Source organism: Tachysurus vachellii, chromosome 1, assembly GCF_030014155.1.
Source record: "Tachysurus vachellii isolate PV-2020 chromosome 1, HZAU_Pvac_v1, whole genome shotgun sequence".
Lineage (NCBI taxonomy): Eukaryota > Metazoa > Chordata > Actinopteri > Siluriformes > Bagridae > Tachysurus > Tachysurus vachellii.
The window spans coordinates 20,799,186-20,819,881 of record NC_083460.1 but is presented as its reverse complement, the minus strand read 5'-3'; the positions used below and the strand labels follow the sequence as shown (position 1 = coordinate 20,819,881).

The following is a 20,696-nucleotide window of genomic DNA, read 5'->3' as shown; positions in this document are numbered from 1 at the left end:
TATTATTTGTGTTTGTATCAGACTTATACACATACTCAAAATTCACTACGTTCTTCAGTAAAATATAACTAGTTTTAGTTTTAAACACGATTCATGTTGCTGACCTGATTTTGCAAAAGTCTTTGATGTTCTTACTTATGAGGAGACACTGAGAAGTAATGCAGGAAACCAACAGAAAATAAGAGATAAAACAGAACACACAGATGTGCATATATTTCGGTAAAAGTCTCCTGTGCCACTGCATGACAGGTAGACACTTTATTTATGAATGTACTATTAATACAGACGAACTAACAATGAGTTTGTTATTGAAATAAGACGAAACACTGACAACATCAAATTGCTACAGTAAAATCTTCACTATACACTTTGTGTGTTTGATCACATCTGCACAGGATGTTGTCACAGCCCAAATTGAATGGGGGTTTTTTCTTTTCTTTGAAGAGAAACAAAATTGTGAGGTTCTGCATCTGGAGTGTCCTACAAACCCACATAAGCAGTACTTACATGCTAACGGTCCTGAGCTGGTTTAAAGTGGTATTTTTAAATGCAAGATTGTTACATAGCGACATATTGAACTCCTTTATTCAATTTATTCCCAAATAAAAAAAGAAACAAGACCGTATGTATATAACATTGATATATGAATGCAATATAACATTAATATACGAATGAAAATCATACCAATCGGATAGTTTGAAGACACTATTGTAGTGCAAAGAAATCTTTGCATGACATACTGTAACTCTACATTCGCCACTTTATAACTTAGACTTGTTAACAAAATATCTCTAGATTATATATAGATATACAATGAACATTAGCAAACTTTCCATTTACATTACATTCATGAATGCAGTTTAAAGTCAAAAAAAGGCACAATTAAAACAAATTCTGAGAAACAGATTCATAACAAAACAGTATATTTGATTTAAATACAGATTTAATGTTAATACAGCCTAAATGTTATGCTAAAATACACCACTGCAATGTAAAATAAAAAAGGGGGTTGTTGTTTCTCACAACTGGGAATCAGTATCCTAAAGAAATCTTCATTAATTAAATTATACTGAATTATACTGGAAAAACAACAAATCTCTGAAATGTAAAGTTCCATTAGGATCTTTTTACAGGGACCCAGATAAGCAGTCTTATATAGTCATTTTTTTATTATTATTTATTTATTTTATTTTTTTATTTATGTATTTTTTGAGGAATAAAAAGCAAGCTGCACTATAAATGGCACTATGAGCATTTATAGTTAAACAGTTTCCGCCTCTGCTGTAGCAGTAGGACCGTTAGGGGTGCTCTCACTAAGGCTTTTCTCTGGCTCTGTGCTGGCCTCAGTGGCTCCCTCTTCAGGCGGTACTGAGCCGGTACCTTCCTTGGTACTCTCTTCGGTGGCAGTGCCTGTGCTGGGACTGATCAGTGCTGTGGATTCGTTAATAACCTGCACAGTGTCAGCAGGGGCTTCGCTGGGCTTCTTCACCTCACCGTTCTGCACCGGATACGCAACCTCCAGGGCAGCATACAGGAAATTGTACTGCTCCTGTTTTAAAGAAGGACGAAGTGTTACAAACATGTAACGGTTGTTTGTGCTAGTCAGTTGATGTTCCTGCTGAATGTCATCTCACTTTGTGAAACTAAATGATTTCAGAATATTTATGACAAAGATTTTTTTTAATATTTTAATGTGATAGATTACAGAAATAAACAAGTTCATAGTTTAATACTTTAATGAGATTCTTTTAATTATGTTATGATAGACATGTAATTGCACACATATTTATTTAAATAAAGTTACTCACAAAGGTGGTGAGCATGCCCATGCGAGCCTTGCGCATGTCCTTGGCCACCTGGAAGATGTCCACCAGTTTCTCTGTGTCCGCACTGTCCAGAAGCTTCCACAAGGCGCAGAATATTCCAGAACGTGAGGAGCCATCACTGTGGAGGAAACATGTGCAACATATAAACACTCTGTACTGAGTAATCAGTTCTGTACATGCTCATGCGATGATGTGCAAGCTCCCGAAGACCATGTTTGTGCAATATGGAAGCAGCAGAGTGGTACGTGTAAGGACGTGTGGACGCAGGAAATCAGCATCAAACAGAGCGTTATGTATCAAACCAGTGTGTCAAAGAGTTTAACACTCACTTGCAGTGTGCTAGAATGGGGAAATTCTTGTTTTTGTTGTAGTTGTCACCGCTCTGTCTGACACTTCTCATCATGTCAACCAAATCGAGAGGGTTGTCTGGAAGCTCCTGACCCACCCATTTCAGGAACTGGTACTGCTGCAGTGTGTGGCTGTCTTTCCTCTGCACGAGTGATGAGCAATTCTGAGTGCATGACTGCATGACTATATCTTATACAAACTGTAGACATTTGCACTCTCATATGAGCATCAGAATGAAGAGTCCTAATAATCAATGTGAACATAAACAACAGTAAAGCTACGCACCTTGGTGTGCTGTATTTCTAGGCACCGTCTGATGTATGTAGGGGTGTTTTCAGTCTCTTTAACCTCCACCACCATCTCCTCAAATGTTTTCTTCTCATCATCCCAATACTGGGTGCAGAACTCCTGTTAGATAACACAGTGGTCATGAGAAAGACCTAGGTTCATTTTGAGACCTCCTCAGAGAAAGTACTTAGATTCAGTGAGACTCACCTTGTCATTCTCAGTGCAATTCGAGAGCATGAAGACAGTTTGAACCTGCTTCTGGTACAGCATGTGCAGAAAGTCAGCAACCGTGTCCTCCATAGGTCCCTGTGCCACAATGAAGCTACTCGGCATCCAGTATCCCTAGAAGAAGACAGACATTACACATCATACATGAACATACAGGAAAACAACTGTAGATTTTTAAGCTTTGCACATTGGAAGGCGTTTACATCCAAATAGGAGGCGTTGATGTATTTGGTTGGGACTTCATCTTCTTCATCTGAGGAATAATCCTGCTCATCATCAGCATCACTGTCATGGCTGACTTCATCGTCCAGTTTAATTGGGACTCTGTTAAAGTCATCTGTAAAAGAAAAAAGAGAAATGGTAATGACCAAAAACATTCGGACAGTAGGGTTATGGGCTACAGTGATGGAGCTATAGAGGGTTGGGCATTTTACTGAATATAGGGGGTGGGGCATTTTACTGAATATAGGGGGTGGGGCATTTTACTGAATATAGGGGGTGGGGCACATCACTGAATATAGGGGGTGGGGCACATCACTGAATATAGGGAGTGGGGCACATCACTGAATATAGGGGGTGGGGCACATCACTGAATATAGGGAGTGGGGCACATCACTGAATATAGGGGTGAGGCACATCACTGAATATAGGGGGTGGGGCACATCACTGAATATAGGGAGTGGGGCACATCACTGAATATAGGGGGTGGGGCACATCACTGAATATAGGGGGTGGGGCACATCACTGAATATAGGGGGTGGGGCACATCACTGAATATAGGGGGTGGGGCACATCACTGATTATAGAGGATGGGACACTATAAGAATCACCTGTTCATATACATTGTGTACAGGTCAAATATGAGGAAAAAATACACCTGAATTTCATTTTAAAGCAAAAAAAACCTCTCATATGTCAATAAAAGTGAGTAAAGAAAAGCTCACATGGAATGATAGACGAGCGGTTTTTCTTCTTGTTCTCCTCGGTGCGTGCCGTGTTGGCCGACCTGTAGGTTTTGAATTTTGGAAGTTTCTGCATAAAACCCATAACAAGAAAACATTTTAATGTGTTTGCGCTGAGTAACTAAATCCCACCGTTAACTCCATAATTAATATATAGTGTACAGACTACACAGATAGAGCAGTGAATGTTTTACACTTTCTAATAAAAGAGGAAGCACTCACCTGAAACTCCAACTCCATTAAAGACGGTTCACTTCCCTCCTTCTGTCTGAGTGTGCTGACCTCCGAGTGGAAACTTGAGAGCGCCATTTCCGTCTCGCCAAACTGACTGTATTCGATCAGCGCCGTGTGGATGAGCACATACTGGGCCTGGGATACAAGTCACTTCAGCTGAGACCATGTGCTAATTACTGTGTTAATAAATGAGTATTTATAAAATGTATAAAAAACATCTAAAATAGAAAGAAAATCTTTAGTTATGATTTCATCATTTAGTTAATGAAGTATCAGTTCTTTAATGATTAGTAGATGTATTAGTTAAGTGCTTTGTATGACTGTATTAATGCCTGTTAATGTCCCTGTACCATAACATGCTGCTTTAAAGTAAAAGATGGAAAATGAAGGAAGAATGTTGCAGCACGCTATGTGTCTCACCTCCACTTGGACCATGAGGCATCTTTGACGGCGAAGTTTGACCACATATCCATAAATGTCCACACGTCCTTCTGCCTCCAGACTCTCAATCATGGCATCGATACAGATGTAGGTCCCTGTGCGACCAACTCCGGCACTGCACGGAATAAAGTTCAGCTTTAAAATGAAAATCACAGACTGCATCTAATAGTGTGTCAAAATATGATCGGCTCCTATCGTACCTGCAGTGAATGACAATTGGTCCACTGAAGAAGTTTTTGAAGGAGTTGACTCTGCGGCGAAGTTTAAGGAGCAGGCCGGGATCAGATGGGACGCCATGGTCAGGCCAGCTCGTGAACTGGATGTGAGTCACTTCACGTTCTGCTGACTTCTCTTTACGCTGAAAAGCAGGACAAATCACCAACTTGAGTATGTCTGAATCAAAAAGACAATTTATAAAAACTCTATCTTTATTTAAAACCAAAGTGAAGCATTATATTAGGTGATTAATCTCATGATTCATATAAGAAGTGACTGTAAATTAAAACAAGTGGGAATTTGCTTACGTTCATCAGGGTCAGGTGGCGGATTATGTAATCCGGGCATTTTTCCTCTCCCTTGATTTTCACAACCAAATCATCAAAAATCTCTGTTTCTCTCTCCATTGATGGCCAATACTGAGCACATTTGTTCTGTGAAGCAAAAGAGGATCAATGAAACTTTTGAGAAAGAAATAAAACACAAGGTTTTTCTAATCTAAGTGTCACGGTGGTGCAGTGACTAGTGACTAGCGCTGACACATTACAGCTCCATGAGCCTAGGTTCAGTACTAAACCCGAGAGACTGCGAGAGATGTTTTGAAGGCAGATTTAATATATTAACACAACATGATGAATTATACCTTGTTTCCTTCTTCACAACGGGTTACCATGACAATAATGGAAGTCTTTTGCTCCCAGATCATCGTCCAGAAATCTCCTATTGTCTCTTCCTTGGGTCCTTCAAAACAAAACAAAACAAAAAGTCTGCATCTTGAACAATTGGGAAAATGATTTCTGTTGGTGTTTTGGTTGACAAAAGCAGCGTGTACCTTGGGCTGCAATGTATTTATTGGTTTCCTTGTAACCCTAAATAAAAAGAAATGAAGGTTATGAACATTTTCATTCATAGAAAAAGGAATAATGACCAGCTGACTTTAAGTTTCAGATTCACTACAGTTCTTCTACCTCAATGAAACTGGCGTTGATGTAGTCATCTGTTCCTCCGTGAGAGAGAGAGACGCGATTATAGTCATCTAAAAGCAGACATGCAGCCAGATGTTTAGTTAAAATATAATTTTTTTTTTTAAATGGGGAACATGATATCTGATTAAATGACAGCTCACAGTTTGGTTCGTATTTGCTTTGTGGTAAACTTACAGGGAAGAATGTCAACGTAGCGATTCTTTGTATGGTTTTCTGATTTTTTGGCCTCTCTGACTGAGAAATTGGAGAAAATACGTGGAACGCTCTATGGAAAACAAACAAGCAAAAATACAATCAGTGAATTTTTCAATTAGAACACAATCATTAAAATCATCGTGGTCTGAATTTCATGTAATTTTTTTCCTTGTTGTTTGACTATACTTAAGACAACTAGTGAAAATTCAGATGCCTCATGGGCTTAAAATGCACAATGTTTTTATTTCCGATCTGAACAAATCCACTCCATCTCCACTGTTCCACCAGGGCTGTGGTCCTCCAACCCTTTGGAACTTTACAATCATCTTAACTGGGAAAGAGAAATTGTTTTATATTACAGATTCTCTTTTTGGGGAAACTTCATAACAGTGAGAATTTGCGAATACGGCTGTAGATCTTAGAGGATCTTAGTCTGTGTAGAATGGAATGGAATAGCCTTTATTTTGTCACATATACGTTACGGCACACTGAAAGTCTTTCACATATCCCATCTTTAGATATATAACTTTGGATATATAACTTTTGAATTTTGTCAGCCATGATAATGGTCCCCTGAAGCACAGAGAGTTAAGAACCTTGATCAAGGGCCCAACTGTGGCAGCTTGGCAGTGCTGGGGCTCGAACCCTGATCTACCAATCAACAACCCAGACACTGATGTGTTTGAGTTAATACATCAGATCTGTCCTGGGTGCTGTATTCAGGTGCTGCTCAGTCAGTAATAAATTGTATATATCAATTGCATTTACTATGATTAAATTGCTGGAAATTACTTTAGTAAAATGTATAGTTTTCCGTTAAACAGTAATTTTGTATAAATGTTCTTCCTTGGTCCCATCATGCAGCAGTCTTGACACAGTGGCACACATAGAGGTCGTATGTGACAGCGGTGAACCACGGATAACCGCCACTGTTCCTTATCAGTTGGAATCAATGCCAATACTGCGAGAGCTCTGTGATCAGGTTACGCTGAAAAATGGCTGTTACACTGGTATTTATGCAAAAAAAGTTCTGTTTCACTAATTTGGAAGATCTTAGCGTGTGTGTGAACACAAACAAGAAGGTATCTGATTCCTGAGGGATCCTCCAGATACCTGAATTACATACATTATGGAAAATACTGCAAAATATAACCTTAACATTGTATTTCATCATTCTACACACAGTGATAGGAAAGAATCTGTTTTTATGTTTATAATGAAGTGTGTGATGTAAAAGGCCACTGATGTGAGGGTAAATATTTAAAAATGTTCCTTTAGTCCAGTTTATATCCACAGAACTATAAAGATCCCCCATGACTCAGGCGAACCCGTACCATCTAGGCATGGCGCTATCTCAACTTCCTCGGGTTCTGCTGTGTACTGTTACTGAGGCAGCTGAGATACTAAGTCTAAATATTCATGAAATCAAATGAAATTAGCCGAGAGTCACCTGAAATTCTTCCATGAACAGACGTCCTTCATCAGCCCTCTTCTTCTTGTACGCATCGAGCAGCTCTTCAGCACTTATGGGTTCCACTCTAAGCAGTGCATCTGCGAAAAGAACAACATCAAGAAAAGAACTTTACCAGTATGGACAAAGGTGAGATAGAGAGTTATTACTTACTTGATGGAAGAAGGTCATCCATTTCCTGTTCATTCCTGCTGTGCCAAATCAAAGCAGTGTTTATGAAACTGATGTCTAAAAATCATCACATTTTAAACATCTATAATAATAAATACATAAATAATCCACACATGAGAAGGATCAGGAGACCATCTCAACATGGATGTGTGACACAGACCTTGACTTTTCCCTCTTTAAAAGGTAAATCTTGTACAGGACAAACAGGAGCGCGATAGACGTGACAATAATGAGAAAGCTCAGGAATCCAAGAACAGCTTTGTCATTGTCTAAAACACATCAGATATTAGATTTAGTCTAGATTTCAGATTTAATATATTCTAATATGGATATTAGAGAAACATCAAATAGATTCATATTAATAAGGTTAAAGATCTTACATTTAGTATCAAAATCCACACTGTCGCTCTCAGTTTTATTCCCGTTACCATTTGTGGCAATGACCTGAATAAACATAAATAATAAAGCCCACTGTTAGAATAATGTCACGGCCAACAATGTTATTACTGAATAATTACTTTAGAAGTTGTGATTAAATGTCAGAATAAATACCTTCACTTTATAGTGTGTTAAGTAGTAGAGGTTGCTGAATTCAAATGAACATATTTCATTCGTTTTGACTTCATCTTTATCTTTGTAGAGCACTGCTTCAAATTTTCCCTGGGGCCCGTGCCAACTTTTAAGTTCACAATCAATTTTGAACGAATTATGAGAAGTAGGAATGAGTTTCAACTTTTTAGTTAAATCGGGATCTATAAAGAAAGAATAGAAGGATTAGAAATACAGTATTTAAATACTATAACATTGTTTAAGCTTCAGACTTATTCACTTAGAACATGTTGAACATTTAGGTCCTACAGTCATGACTTGGGTGTAATATACTGTATGAACATGTCCTTGTGCTGTTTGCTCATAAAGTGAATCATACATACTGAAAAACTGAAGCATATAATACAGATAGATGAGGAGCATTTAATCAGCAGAATCTATAGAAATGAGTCGTAGCCATGGAGCATACGTTCGTTTATATTAAATTCAAGCTGAACTGATAGCAGCATGACGAGGAATCTTCCTTTCTGTCTTTGTTTCCATAGATAAGCTTTATTTGTTTTTCTCTGTGTCTTGACTGTAACATACATGTGACACAATAATAAAGGGTACTGATAATATAATAGCTTGTTTATATTTCTATTATTATACGAATAAGTATATGTTGTGAATTTCCTGGTGTTGAATTTGTCCTCATATAGTCATCAGTTCAGCTTGAATACGTTGTGGTTTGTTTAAGATGCTATTCATTATATGTAACTTTATTTATGTTATAAATAACAGCTAAAGATCCTGAAGGATAACGATGTTGTTGATGTTGTGGTGTTGCATATTGTCTTAGTTATTATGCGTAACTAACTACACCAGATGTAAGAAATCCTGTGTTATACTCACTTGTAGATGAGGTCGTTTCAATTAAGGAAACACTGCGGAAAACGATCTTCTTGTAATTTGCATTAAAAGTGCACTTATATGTAGTAAAGGCTTCCAAATCCTCAATTTTACAGTGGTCCCTGACACAGTTCACTAAAACTAGAAAAATCATTATGAATAACTGATAAGTCATGAAAAATTCTATGATTCAAAAACATTTTTTCTATTTATTCTATAAAAGATGATTTCCTACTTGGTGTGGTCTTATTGCTGCTCACTGTCAAAGTGAAATTCTTTTGAATGTCTGGGCAGTTTCTGCTGTTTAAATCCCATCTTGCACTGATGCTTTTTCCCGTTTTATTGACAATAGCGACATTACCAATATCTATAAGAGAAAGAGTGTTTGATTAGTACATAAACAGAAGTGCATTGTTTTAACTTCCTTTCTGGGTTATATATTGGTGATTGTCCTTGAGCAATGACAACTCCTTATTCTGTTTATTAATCCTTTTGTGCAAAGATAAATGTTTTATTTACAAACTGCTAGACATGCTTGGATAAAAACTGCCTATAGATTTGTCTTTTATAGATTTGAGTCCCTGTTTCTGTTTGCCAAAAGAGCAAAAAAATAGGAACTGTACAGTATGTTTGATATGCATTAAAGGCTAATGCAAGGCTAGAAATGTGTGAAAACTCATTCTAGTCACATTGATGATCATGTATTATGTCAGATAATTCATTATTTTATCTACTTGCTTGAATTAGCAATGAAAACTAATTTTGGATTTAAACAAATCAGTCTATTTTTCACTTATTTGCACTGAAACCACATCTTCCACAGGACTTCCAAATAGTATAAAATATTAGACTTGGATTTAAATATTAACATAAAGTTTAACACACAGCTTCATATTCAAGATTTACACTGAAACGTAAAAACTTATTTCACATGAGTCACTAACTAAAAGTCTTGTTTTAAAGTGTTATATTATTTGGAATATTTGGATATTTTTATATTGTTGAAAATGTTTTGTTTGTCTTCTTAATTCTGTCTTAAGATTTAAACACTGCAAATTTTATAATTGTCCTTTTAATTTTACTGTCATTTCTCACCTAAACTCAGTAAAAGAGATGATTATTATTAGTCACCTGCACACACCCTGGTTGTGTCTATTGACTAAGTGTCATTAGAGTGAAGTGTCAGTGTGATGTGTAGTCTAAAGAGCCCGGGGACAGGAAATGGCACAACATCTATGAGGAGCAGTTGCAAGGTGTGATATTCATATAGACTTACTGCATTCAATCTTAACTTTCGTGGGGTCGCTAGTGATTGACCTCTTTCCGAAATTATATGTCCCAGTGCACATATGATCCAAAAAAGGTTCCAACTTTGAATAGTCTACGTTCGTGCCTGTCTCCGCCACAAAGAACAAAGATTAAATAATTAAAACATCAAATTCATTCCCATGTGTTTCATCATGAAAAGGCAGATGAAGGCAGTGTAAGTATTTACAGCATCTTCAGTACTTACCATTGCAGGTGAATGTGAGGTTGTTTTTGCATTTTGTAGGCTGATTGGTCCATTCAAATTTAGTGGGGAACTTGTTTGTAAAATTAAAAACAGGCTTTACTGTAAAAGACACATATAGGATTAAATTTCATAAAAATATTCCTCCACATTTTGTGTATGTGTTCTTAACACTATAGATCCAAAAGTCTCATTAATCAGATTTATTAATTAGGATCTGTAAATCTTCTTAACTGTACTGTTTATGTTATGTCATTTAGTAGACAGTATATGCATTGCAGTGTGTGTGTGTGTGTGTGTGTGTGTGTGTGTGTGTGTGTGTGTGTGTGTGTGTGTGTGTGTGTGTGTGTGTGTGCATTTTGTTAATCATGTCCTTAGTTTAGTGGAATATATACCTGGGGGAAGTTGGAAAGTTACAGTGGCATTATTACAGAAGTCTTCTGTAAAGTTCAGGTGAATATTGCTGCAGGAGTTATTTTCAGTGATGGTTATACATTCTTCTTTAAAACTCAAATTCCACATGGTCTTGAAACACCATTCTTGATCATTCTTCAGTGTGAAATTTACATCTGAGTCAACTGCATAAAAAATGAATAAATACAGCTATTAAAATGATTTAATGATGCATAATAGACACTCTGTTATTATTTGAGTAAAGCAGTGTACACATTCTGAAAATTAATTTTATTTAGATTAAAACCTTGGAACATATAACTCTTAACTTACCTAATGTTCTCGTTTCCAGATTACTGTAATTTTTAGCATCAATGGGAGTACAGGAAGGACTAAAACTGACAGCATATTTTTGGCAAGGCTTTAGTGATGAAGTAGCAAATGATATTTGGTATTTCTGCTCTTCAGGTCGCACTCGGATTGTTTTGATAGAGCTTGTGTTGTTCAGCATAATTGTGTAATTGCCTTCAAGACTATTTATGTTAAAATCCACTTTCAGTAATCCATCTGACACGTCAAAGCTGTAGCTGTAGCTGTAGTTGCCTGGAAAGAAAGGTTTTAACGTAACCCGTGAAGAAATATTCTGATCACAACTGAAAGAAATTTTGCTTTGCAATTGATGGATACTTACACAAGGGTTTCACTGTAAAGAAAAAAGAATGAGAAGAATTATAGTATTTATATTGAAATGAAATATAGTATACATGTATAAAGTAAATAATAAGAAGGGCAGGTGTGTGTGTGTGTGTGTGTGTGTGTGTGTGTGTGTGTGTGTGTGTGTGTGTGTGTGCGTGTGTGTGTGTGTGTGTGTGTGTGTGTGTGCGTGCATGTGTGTGTGTGTGCGTGTGTGTGTGTAGACTAAGCATCTGTGTGATCCAGCATTGTTTTACCTGTTGTTGCGCTGGTCGTGAGTGTGGGTGAGATTGTGTCCGTGGGTGAGGATGTGAGTGAGTCAGAGCTGTTTTGGGTTTGGTTATCTGCAAATTGTCAACATTGTCAGTATGCTGTGAATAACAAGCTGCTAATATTCCACAATCTCCATGAGCCAAATAATACAAATAACTTAATGCTTAACTTGATGCTCTTAAAGCCAAGTTACACACGAGTCGGTGTTTAGAATTGTTTTTAAATCCAACACTTTATAACAAAGTCTCAAGTAAGTATTTGATCCAGAATGGCATATTTTATTAATAAACATTTCTGACTGGTTGGACCTGTTGGGACATGAGCTGTAATGGCAGTGTTTTTAACTTCACAACATTTATTCTTCACAAAAGTGGTTATTACTGTACCTGCTGTAGTCATGGCTGTGCTTGAAATTGGTTGTTGATGCGTGCTTGAGTGCAAGTTTGATGTGTTATTGTCTGCTAGAACAAGTGTAATGCATGAGTACAGCAACATGTATGTAACACAAGAAAATACCGAACATGTGTATGCACACTATATGGTCAGAAATATGTGGACACCTGACAACCACACAAAATAAGGATTTGGCCCCATTTGTAGCTCAGGCAACCTTCATGCTACTGAAGTGTATTCATGTGAGATTGTGTCCATCAATGGTCCAGTTCCTCCCAAAGGTCTGGGTTCTGTGCAGGACTAGGGATGCGCCGATCCGATATATGAAAATAAATATCATAAATTTTATGGGAAATATGTTGCACAACCGCCTGCGACAGACAGGCAAGTTTAGCAGGCACCCTTTCCATTTACCTCAGTGTGTTAAACATGTTGCTCATTTGGGTGCACGGTTTACTGTTTAATACATTTTGCATTGTGTTTCAAGAGTTCTAATTTAAGATTCACTTTAAAATATTGCCTTTTCTTCAGAAAATAATTTAATTTAATAATTACAGTATATATGGTTTAGATTGTTATACCACTAACTGTTACAAGTACTGTTTGCTACTGCATTAATACTTTCTTGTGTTTTCATTTTTCATGCCAGAAACAAATAAATCTTAACTAAGCGAGTTGTATACATTCTTTAGTTTTAAAGGTAGAAAAGAACTCAGATATCGGATCGGTATCTGTATCGGCCGATACAGGGAAATGCTGGTATCGGAATCGGATCGGAAGAGAAAAAGTGGTATTATGATGGCTTGATCTTATTGACCTTTTATCATTGGGAGCAGCTAAAACCTACTGATCTCAGTAACTAGGAAGGTTGTCCACATACTTTTGGCCACATAGAGTATCTATAAACACGTATCACATAGCTTCATGATCATCATTCCTGACAATAGGAAAATAATACCTGGGCTTTGCAAAATTGGGTTAGTTTGGTTTTGAGTTGAGGGGATGAGTGCGGGTGAGCCTGGCTCTGTGGTAAGGACGAAGTAGAATAAGCAGAACACTTGAGTATATATTTACATATGGATGTAATACAGCACATACCATACATTTGTATATATCTATAATAACACCATTAACACTCATCACTTCATTCCTATTCTTCCCTATAATAGGAAGATATTACCTTCTGGCTTTATGGCTGTGCTTGTTTGGTGTTGAGTTGTGGGGGTGCTTGTGGGTGAGCCTGATGTGCTTGGGACTGTAACTAGAATAAGCAAAATACATGAGTATATCAAAATGTACAATAGATTTAAAACGTCGACACACCCCTTTTAAAATGGCAGATTTGTGTGATGTAAAACAAAATGAAGCCAAAATAAATCATGTGGTGTCTTCAGTCTGAAGTCACAAGCTCTTCATTTTAGAAACCCTAAACTAATTGTCATGATTCAGCCCGGACTTTTGGCCATGTGCTATTGTTGTTGTCACGTGTCTGCCCCGCCTTCGTCTGCTCCTCCCTGTTTCATCACTTGTTCCTAATGTTGTCATTGTCTTAATTGTATTTAAGTGAGCCGCGTTGCTGAATGCAGCATGGAATCATTAATTACGTTTACCCCTCGTCATGGCTAGTCTTTTTTAAGTGCCGTCATTTGTATTGTTTTAGTTATCGTCATTTCTGGCTATGTCTTCCTCATTTATTAAACCCCCTTCATTTGAAGCTATCCTGCGTACGGGTCTGTCTCCTTCCATCCAGGTTGTGACACTAATACCTTGTTGAAGCACCTTTTGGTTTTATATTGCACATCCTGACTCCCCAGTATGTTTCTGCACAGCCCCCTTCAGATCACGTCCAGATTTTTCAATTGGAATTGGTGAAGCTTTTTCTTTGTTTATATTATATGTGACATTTCTATTCATCTTCAGCTTCCTAACAGATGTCTGCTTCTTATTGGTTTGTGCCAAAATCAACTGGTACTTAGACTGGGATTTAAGATTCCCTCCACATTGAGCTTAGTCTTAGTCTGAGCTGAAGCAAAATAGAAGTGAAGCATGATGCTGCCACCAGCATGCTTCACCACGGGTTGAATCATGGTCACATTAAAAGAAACATTAATGAAACTGGACAAATTCAGCACAACATGCATTTAGTTGGTGGTTTTAAACATAATGGAAATAATAAAGACTCTAGACGGACATGAGTAATATATCTGATGTATGATGTAAGGACAGAACTCCATGTCTCATGACCAATCATTTAACTTGCTCATTTTTTGGCACTAGCGTGATGTGCTACATTATAATTCTAAAACCGAGGATGACAATATTCATGAATTTGTTCATTTCCTTTAGTCAATATTAATACATTTCACTAGCTAACTAGCATGTTGAATATTATTATGTTCTGTTACATTTGATCAGATTTAATCCCAATTAACTGGGTTTCAGAGCAACCAAACATGAGAATTGAGAGAATTTTCAAAAAATTTGCATATTTTTAATGGTTAATGTGCATGTGAAGCAATACAATGAGTCATAACCTCTCAAATTATAAATTTGGGGGGGGGGGGGGGTTTACCGTTTTTGCTTGAATTTCCAGCTCCTGGACCACCTAGAAAAACATTGGAGATAAAAGATATAAGATACATTAAAGCTATGAGACTTTCAAGCATAGTGTTCACATTCATGAAGTCAATTTAAGGCTGTTTTTTTAATGAAAATATACTACTGACAAATATAACTGTGAATTTTATAAATGAAATAATTATTTTCTTAAAAAAAAAAGAATAATATTCATAAAAAAAAAAAAAAAAACTAAGTGGTTTAATGAATAGCTGAAATCCACACACAAGGAATAAGCAATGTATCGTTTCTATTCTGCGCCATGCTTCAGGATTCATTATGGTATCTGCTGCCGCTAACTATGATCATCATAATTTGGAATCCTGTCTCAGACATGCAACATGGCCAAGAGCCAAAATTGACCATGCACTTGGTAAGGAAAGGAGCGATGGCTTATCATTGTCCTGTCAATCACAGAGACACTGGCCAATCGTGTGTGTCTTATTAGTCCACTCATCAAAAAACCTAATTTAGCTCCAAATGAATTATCAAATTACAGACCTATTTCACACCTTCCGTTTATGTCTAAAATACTTGAAAAGGTTGTGTCTGCTCAACTGAGTTCCTTCTTACAGGAGAACAATATCCTTGAAGAGTTTCAGTCAGGTTTCAGTCCCCACCATAGCACAGAAACTGCACATCGTGAAAGTCACAAATGACCTGTTCTTAGCTTCGGACAAAAACTGTATGTCACTATTAGTCCTACTTGACCTTAGTGCTGCATTCAACACTATAGATCACAACATTCTCCTAGATCGCATACAAAATTACACAGGTATTCATGGACAGGCTTTAAGTTGGTCCTTAGATCCTACCTATCTGATCAATACCATTTTGTAGAATTAAATGGTGTATCCTCCAGTTTATTACCACTTAATCATGGGGTCCCTCAAGGATCAGTTCTAGGACCTCTGCTTTTCTCGATATACATGCTTCCATTAGGGAACATTATTAGAAGACATGGGATTAGTTTCCACTGCTATGCTGATGACACACAGTTATATATCTCATCAAAACCAGATGAAATAGCTAAAGTGTCCAAATTAACTCAATGCCTTAGAGAGATAAAAGACTGGATGAGCTGCAATTTTCTGTTGTTAAACTCTGATAAGACAGAAATACTACTTATAGGTCCAAAAACCAGTTCACAGAAACTCTCACAATTTAACTTCCATTTAGAGGGATGTACTGTTACTAGTAGCCCGACAGTGAAAGACCTTGGTGTTCTATTAGACAGCAACTTGTCTTTTGAAAATCATAGCGCCCATACTACAAAAACAGCCTTCTTTCACCTTAGAAATATTGCCAAGCTGAGAAACATCCTGTCTGTCTCTGATGCTGAGAAGCTAGTTCATGCTTTCATGACCTCTAGACTGGACTATTCTAATGCGTTACTAGGTGGTTGTCCTGCATCTTTAATAAATAGGCTACAGTTAGTCCAAAATGCAGCTGCCAGAGTTCTCACTAGGACAAGAAAGTATGATCATATAACCCCAATTTTATCAACTTTACACTGGCTACCTGTTAAGTTTAGAATTTATTACAAACTGCTGCTACTTACGTACAAGGCTCTTAAAGGTTTAGCTCCCACGTACAGTATCTAACTAGTCTCCAAACACGTTACAATCCTTCACGCTCTCTGAGATCACAAAACTCAGGACTTCTGGTAGTTCCCAGAATATCTAAGTCCACTAAAGGTGGTAGAGCGTTTTCTTATTTAGCTCCCAAACTCTGGAATAGTCTTCCTGATAGTGTTCGGGGCTCAGACACACTTTCCCAGTTCAAAAGCAGATTAAAAACTCATCTCTTTAGTCAGGCGTACACATAATACATCCCATAATCTTGCGCACTATTACATTAGACTTGCACATTTTTTATGAACAGCAGATATGTTAATCCCTCTACACTGCTTCTCTCTTTCTACCCATCCCGAGGCATCCAGAAATTGTAGCAGCTCCGATCGTCTTCCGTGCGATGAAGATCTTGGACCTCCACTGAGATGAGGCCTACTCTGTGAGAATCCTGAACCATCTACAGACTCCAGTTGGACTTTGTGATACTAAAGAGGAGATCTGAACTCCATGTGATCCTTACACCAATACAGCATTTGTTTGACTGTATATTTATAATCACACCCTCTAGTGTCACCCATATGAGGATGGGTTCCCCTTTGAGTTTGGTTCCTCTCAAGGTTTCTTCCTTACCAATTTAAGGGAGTTTTTCCTTGCCACTGCTGCCGGAGTCACCTCAGACTTGCTCATTGGGGATAAATACATATACATACATACATACATACACACTGTGAACTATATATATCTTGAATTTTTATTATATTATTTCTTTATATTTCTCCTTATGTTTATCTTCTGTTCTATGTTTATGTTCTGTAAAGCTGCTTTGATACAATGTCCATTGTAAAAAGCGCTATACAAATAAACTTGAATGTTTTATGAAACATAAAAACTTATTTCACGAGTCACTAACTAAAAGTTTTGTTTTAAAGTGTTATATATTTTTTTTATAATTTTATATTGTTGAAAATGTTTTAGTATTTTGCATCTTCTTAATTCTGTCTTTTTTAATACAATATTCAGCACCATACAGTATATTTGTATATATCTATAATCACACCATTAACACTCATCACTTCATTCCTTTTCTTCCCTATAATAGGAAGATATTACCTTCTGTCTTTATGGTTGTGTTTATTTGGGGTTCAGTTGAGGTGGTGCTTGTGGGTAAGCCTGACTCTTTGGGTATTTCTGCACCTAGAATAAGCAGAACACTTGAGTATATATTTACATATGGATGTAATACCATACATTTGTATATATCTATAATAACACCATTAACACTCATCACTTCATTCCTATTCTTCCCTATAATAGGAAGATATTACCTTCTGTCTTTCTGGTTGTGTTTATTTGGGGTTTAGTTGGGTGGGTGAGTGTGGGTAAGCCTGACTCTTTGGGTATTTCTGCACCTAGAATAAGCAGAACACTTGAGTATATATTTACATATGGATGTAATACCATACATTTGTATATATCTATAATAACACCATTAACACTCATCACTTCATTCCTATTCTTCCCTATAATAGGAAGATATTACCTTCTGTCTTTCTGGTTGTGTTTATTTGGGGTTTAGTTGGGTGGGTGAGTGTGGGTAAGCCTGACTCTTTGGGTATTTCTGCACCTAGAATAAGCAGAACACTTGAGTATATATTTACATGGATGTATTACAGCACATACCATACATTTGTATATATCTATAATCACACCCTTAACACTCATCACTTCATTCCTATTCTTCCCTATAATAGGAAGATATTACCTTCTGTCTTTCTGGTTGTGTTTATTTGGTGTTTAGTTGGGTGGGTGAGTGTGGGTAAGCCTGACTCTTTGGGTATTTCTGCACCTAGAATAAGCAGAACACTTGAGTATATATTTACATATGGATGTAATACCATACATTTGTATATATCTATAATAACACCATTAACACTCATCACTTCATTCCTATTCTTCCCTATAATAGGAAGATATTACCTTCTGTCTTTCTGGTTGTGTTTATTTGGGGTTTAGTTGGGTGGGTGAGTGTGGGTAAGCCTGACTCTTTGGGTATTTCTGCACCTAGAATAAGCAGAACACTTGAGTATATATTTACATATGGATGTAATACCATACATTTGTATATATCTATAATAACACCATTAACACTCATCACTTCATTCCTATTCTTCCCTATAATAGGAAGATATTACCTTCTGTCTTTCTGGTTGTGTTTATTTGGGGTTTAGTTGGGTGGGTGAGTGTGGGTAAGCCTGACTCTTTGGGTATTTCTGCACCTAGAATAAGCAGAACACTTGAGTATATATTTACATGGATGTATTACAGCACATACCATACATTTGTATATATCTATAATCACACCCTTAACACTCATCACTTCATTCCTATTCTTCCCTATAATAGGAAGATATTACCTTCTGTCTTTCTGGTTGTGTTTATTTGGGGTTTAGTTGGGTGGGTGAGTGTGGGTAAGCCTGACTCTTTGGGTATTTCTGCACCTAGAATAAGCAGAACACTTGAGTATATATTTACATATGGATGTAATACCATACATTTGTATATATCTATAATAACACCATTAACACTCATCACTTCATTCCTATTCTTCCCTATAATAGGAAGATATTACCTTCTGTCTTTCTGGTTGTGTTTATTTGGGGTTTAGTTGGGTGGGTGAGTGTGGGTAAGCCTGACTCTTTGGGTATTTCTGCACCTAGAATAAGCAGAACACTTGAGTATATATTTACATGGATGTATTACAGCACATACCATACATTTGTATATATCTATAATCACACCCTTAACACTCATCACTTCATTCCTATTCTTCCCTATAATAGGAAGATATTACCTTCTGGCTTTATGGCTGTGCTTGTTTGGTGTTGAGTTGTGGGGGTGCTTGTGGGTGAGCCTGATGTGCTTGGGACTGTAACTAGAATAAGCAAAATACATGAGTATATCAACATGTACAATAGATTTAAAACGTCGACACACCCCTTTTAAAATGGCAGATTTGTGTGATGTAAAACAAAATGAAGCCAAAATAAATCATGTGGTGTCTTCAGTCTGAAGTCACAAGCTCTTCATTTTAGAAACCCTAAACTAATTGTCATGATTCAGCCCGGACTTTTGGCCATGTGCTATTGTTGTTGTCACGTGTCTGCCCCGCCTTCGTCTGCTCCTCCCTGTTTCATCACCTGTTCCTAATGTTGTCATTGTCTTAATTGTATTTAAGTGAGCCGCGTTGCTGAATGCAGCATGGAATCATTAATTACGTTTACCCCTCGTCATGGCTAGTCTTTTTTAAGTGCCGTCATTTGTATTGTTTTAGTTATCGTCATTTCTGGCTATGTCTTCCTCATTTATTAAACCCCCTTCATTTGAAGCTATCCTGCGTACGGGTCTGTCTCCTTCCATCCAGGTTGTGACACTAATACCTTGTTGAAGCACCTTTTGGTTTTATATTGCACATCCTGACTCCCCAGTATGTTTCTGCACAGCCCCCTTCAGATCACGTCCAGATTTTTCAATTGGAATTGGTGAAGCTTTTTCTTTGTTTATTTTATATGTGACATTTCTATTCATCTTCAGCTTCCTAACAGATGTCTGCTTCTTATTGGTTTGTGCCAAAATCAACTGGTACTTAGACTGGGATTTAAGATTCCCTCCACATTGAGCTTAGTCTTAGTCTGAGCTGAAGCAAAATAGAAGTGAAGCATGATGCTGCCACCAGCATGCTTCACCACGGGTTGAATCATGGTCACATTAAAAGAAACATTAATGAAACTGGACAAATTCAGCACAACATGCATTTAGTTGGTGGTTTTAAACATAATGGAAATAATAAAGACTCTAGACGGACATGAGTAATATATCTGATGTATGATGTAAGGACAGAACTCCATGTCTCATGACCAATCATTTAACTTGCTCATTTTTTGGCACTAGCGTGATGTGCTACATTATAATTCTAAAACCGAGGATGACAATATTCATGAATTTGTTCATTTCCTTTAGTCAATATTAATACATTTCACTAGCTAACTAGCATGTTGTGTATTATTATGTTCTGTTACATTTGATCAGATTTAATCCCAATTAACTGGGTTTCAGAGCAACCAAATATGAGAATTGAGAGAATTTTCAAAAAATGTGCATATTTTTAATGGTTAATGTGCATGAGAAGCAATAAAATGAGTCATAACCTCTCAAATTATAAATGGGGGGGGGGGGGGGGTGTTACCGTTTTTGCTTGAATTTCCAGCTCCTGGACCACCTAGAAAAACATTGGAGATAAAAGATATAAGATACATTAAAGCTATGAGACTTTCAAGCATAGTGTTCACATTCATGAAGTCAATTTAAGGCTGTTTTTTTAATGAAAATATACTACTGACAAATATAACTGTGAATTTTATAAATGAAATAATTATTTTCT

General features: G+C 37.0%; 1 protein-coding gene across 32 annotated transcripts in view; it reads right to left on the bottom strand.

Annotated features, from left to right (window-relative positions):
* Positions 1–214: 214 nt before the first annotated feature.
* Positions 215–20,696, bottom strand: part of ptprc (protein tyrosine phosphatase receptor type C) — a 37,430-nt gene continuing 16,948 nt past the window's right edge. For 6 of the 32 annotated variants that reach the window (XM_060876452.1, XM_060876545.1, XM_060876491.1 and 3 more), the window contains 35 exons: positions 20,502–20,534; positions 19,110–19,190; positions 17,369–17,452; positions 14,641–14,673; positions 13,249–13,329; positions 13,027–13,092; positions 12,062–12,133; positions 11,660–11,746; positions 11,401–11,412; positions 11,043–11,312; positions 10,712–10,894; positions 10,320–10,418; positions 10,083–10,199; positions 9,042–9,173; positions 8,810–8,947; positions 7,919–8,118; positions 7,747–7,810; positions 7,527–7,635; positions 7,349–7,386; positions 7,175–7,275; positions 5,704–5,794; positions 5,512–5,579; positions 5,376–5,412; positions 5,187–5,284; positions 4,852–4,977; positions 4,528–4,685; positions 4,307–4,442; positions 3,875–4,021; positions 3,635–3,722; positions 2,894–3,027; positions 2,670–2,804; positions 2,460–2,582; positions 2,156–2,316; positions 1,809–1,944; positions 215–1,549 (listed from right to left, as the gene is read on the bottom strand). In XM_060876452.1, coding sequence (XP_060732435.1) covers positions 1,262–1,549; positions 1,809–1,944; positions 2,156–2,316; positions 2,460–2,582; positions 2,670–2,804; positions 2,894–3,027; positions 3,635–3,722; positions 3,875–4,021; positions 4,307–4,442; positions 4,528–4,685; positions 4,852–4,977; positions 5,187–5,284; positions 5,376–5,412; positions 5,512–5,579; positions 5,704–5,794; positions 7,175–7,275; positions 7,349–7,386; positions 7,527–7,635; positions 7,747–7,810; positions 7,919–8,118; positions 8,810–8,947; positions 9,042–9,173; positions 10,083–10,199; positions 10,320–10,418; positions 10,712–10,894; positions 11,043–11,312; positions 11,401–11,412; positions 11,660–11,746; positions 12,062–12,133; positions 13,027–13,092; positions 13,249–13,329; positions 14,641–14,673; positions 17,369–17,452; positions 19,110–19,190; positions 20,502–20,534 — 3,926 coding nt within the window. In that variant the 3' untranslated portion in view covers positions 215–1,261. Of the gene's footprint in view, positions 1,550–1,808; positions 1,945–2,155; positions 2,317–2,459; positions 2,583–2,669; positions 2,805–2,893; positions 3,028–3,634; positions 3,723–3,874; positions 4,022–4,306; positions 4,443–4,527; positions 4,686–4,851; positions 4,978–5,186; positions 5,285–5,375; positions 5,413–5,511; positions 5,580–5,703; positions 5,795–7,174; positions 7,276–7,348; positions 7,387–7,526; positions 7,636–7,746; positions 7,811–7,918; positions 8,119–8,809; positions 8,948–9,041; positions 9,174–10,082; positions 10,200–10,319; positions 10,419–10,711; positions 10,895–11,042; positions 11,313–11,400; positions 11,413–11,659; positions 11,747–12,061; positions 12,134–13,026; positions 13,093–13,248; positions 13,330–14,640; positions 14,674–17,368; positions 17,453–17,583; positions 17,668–17,798; positions 17,883–18,020; positions 18,105–18,235; positions 18,640–19,109; positions 19,191–20,501; positions 20,535–20,696 lie in introns of those variants that run through there. The other 26 variants (XM_060876535.1, XM_060876667.1, XM_060876676.1 and 23 more) reach the window with 19 other exon arrangements.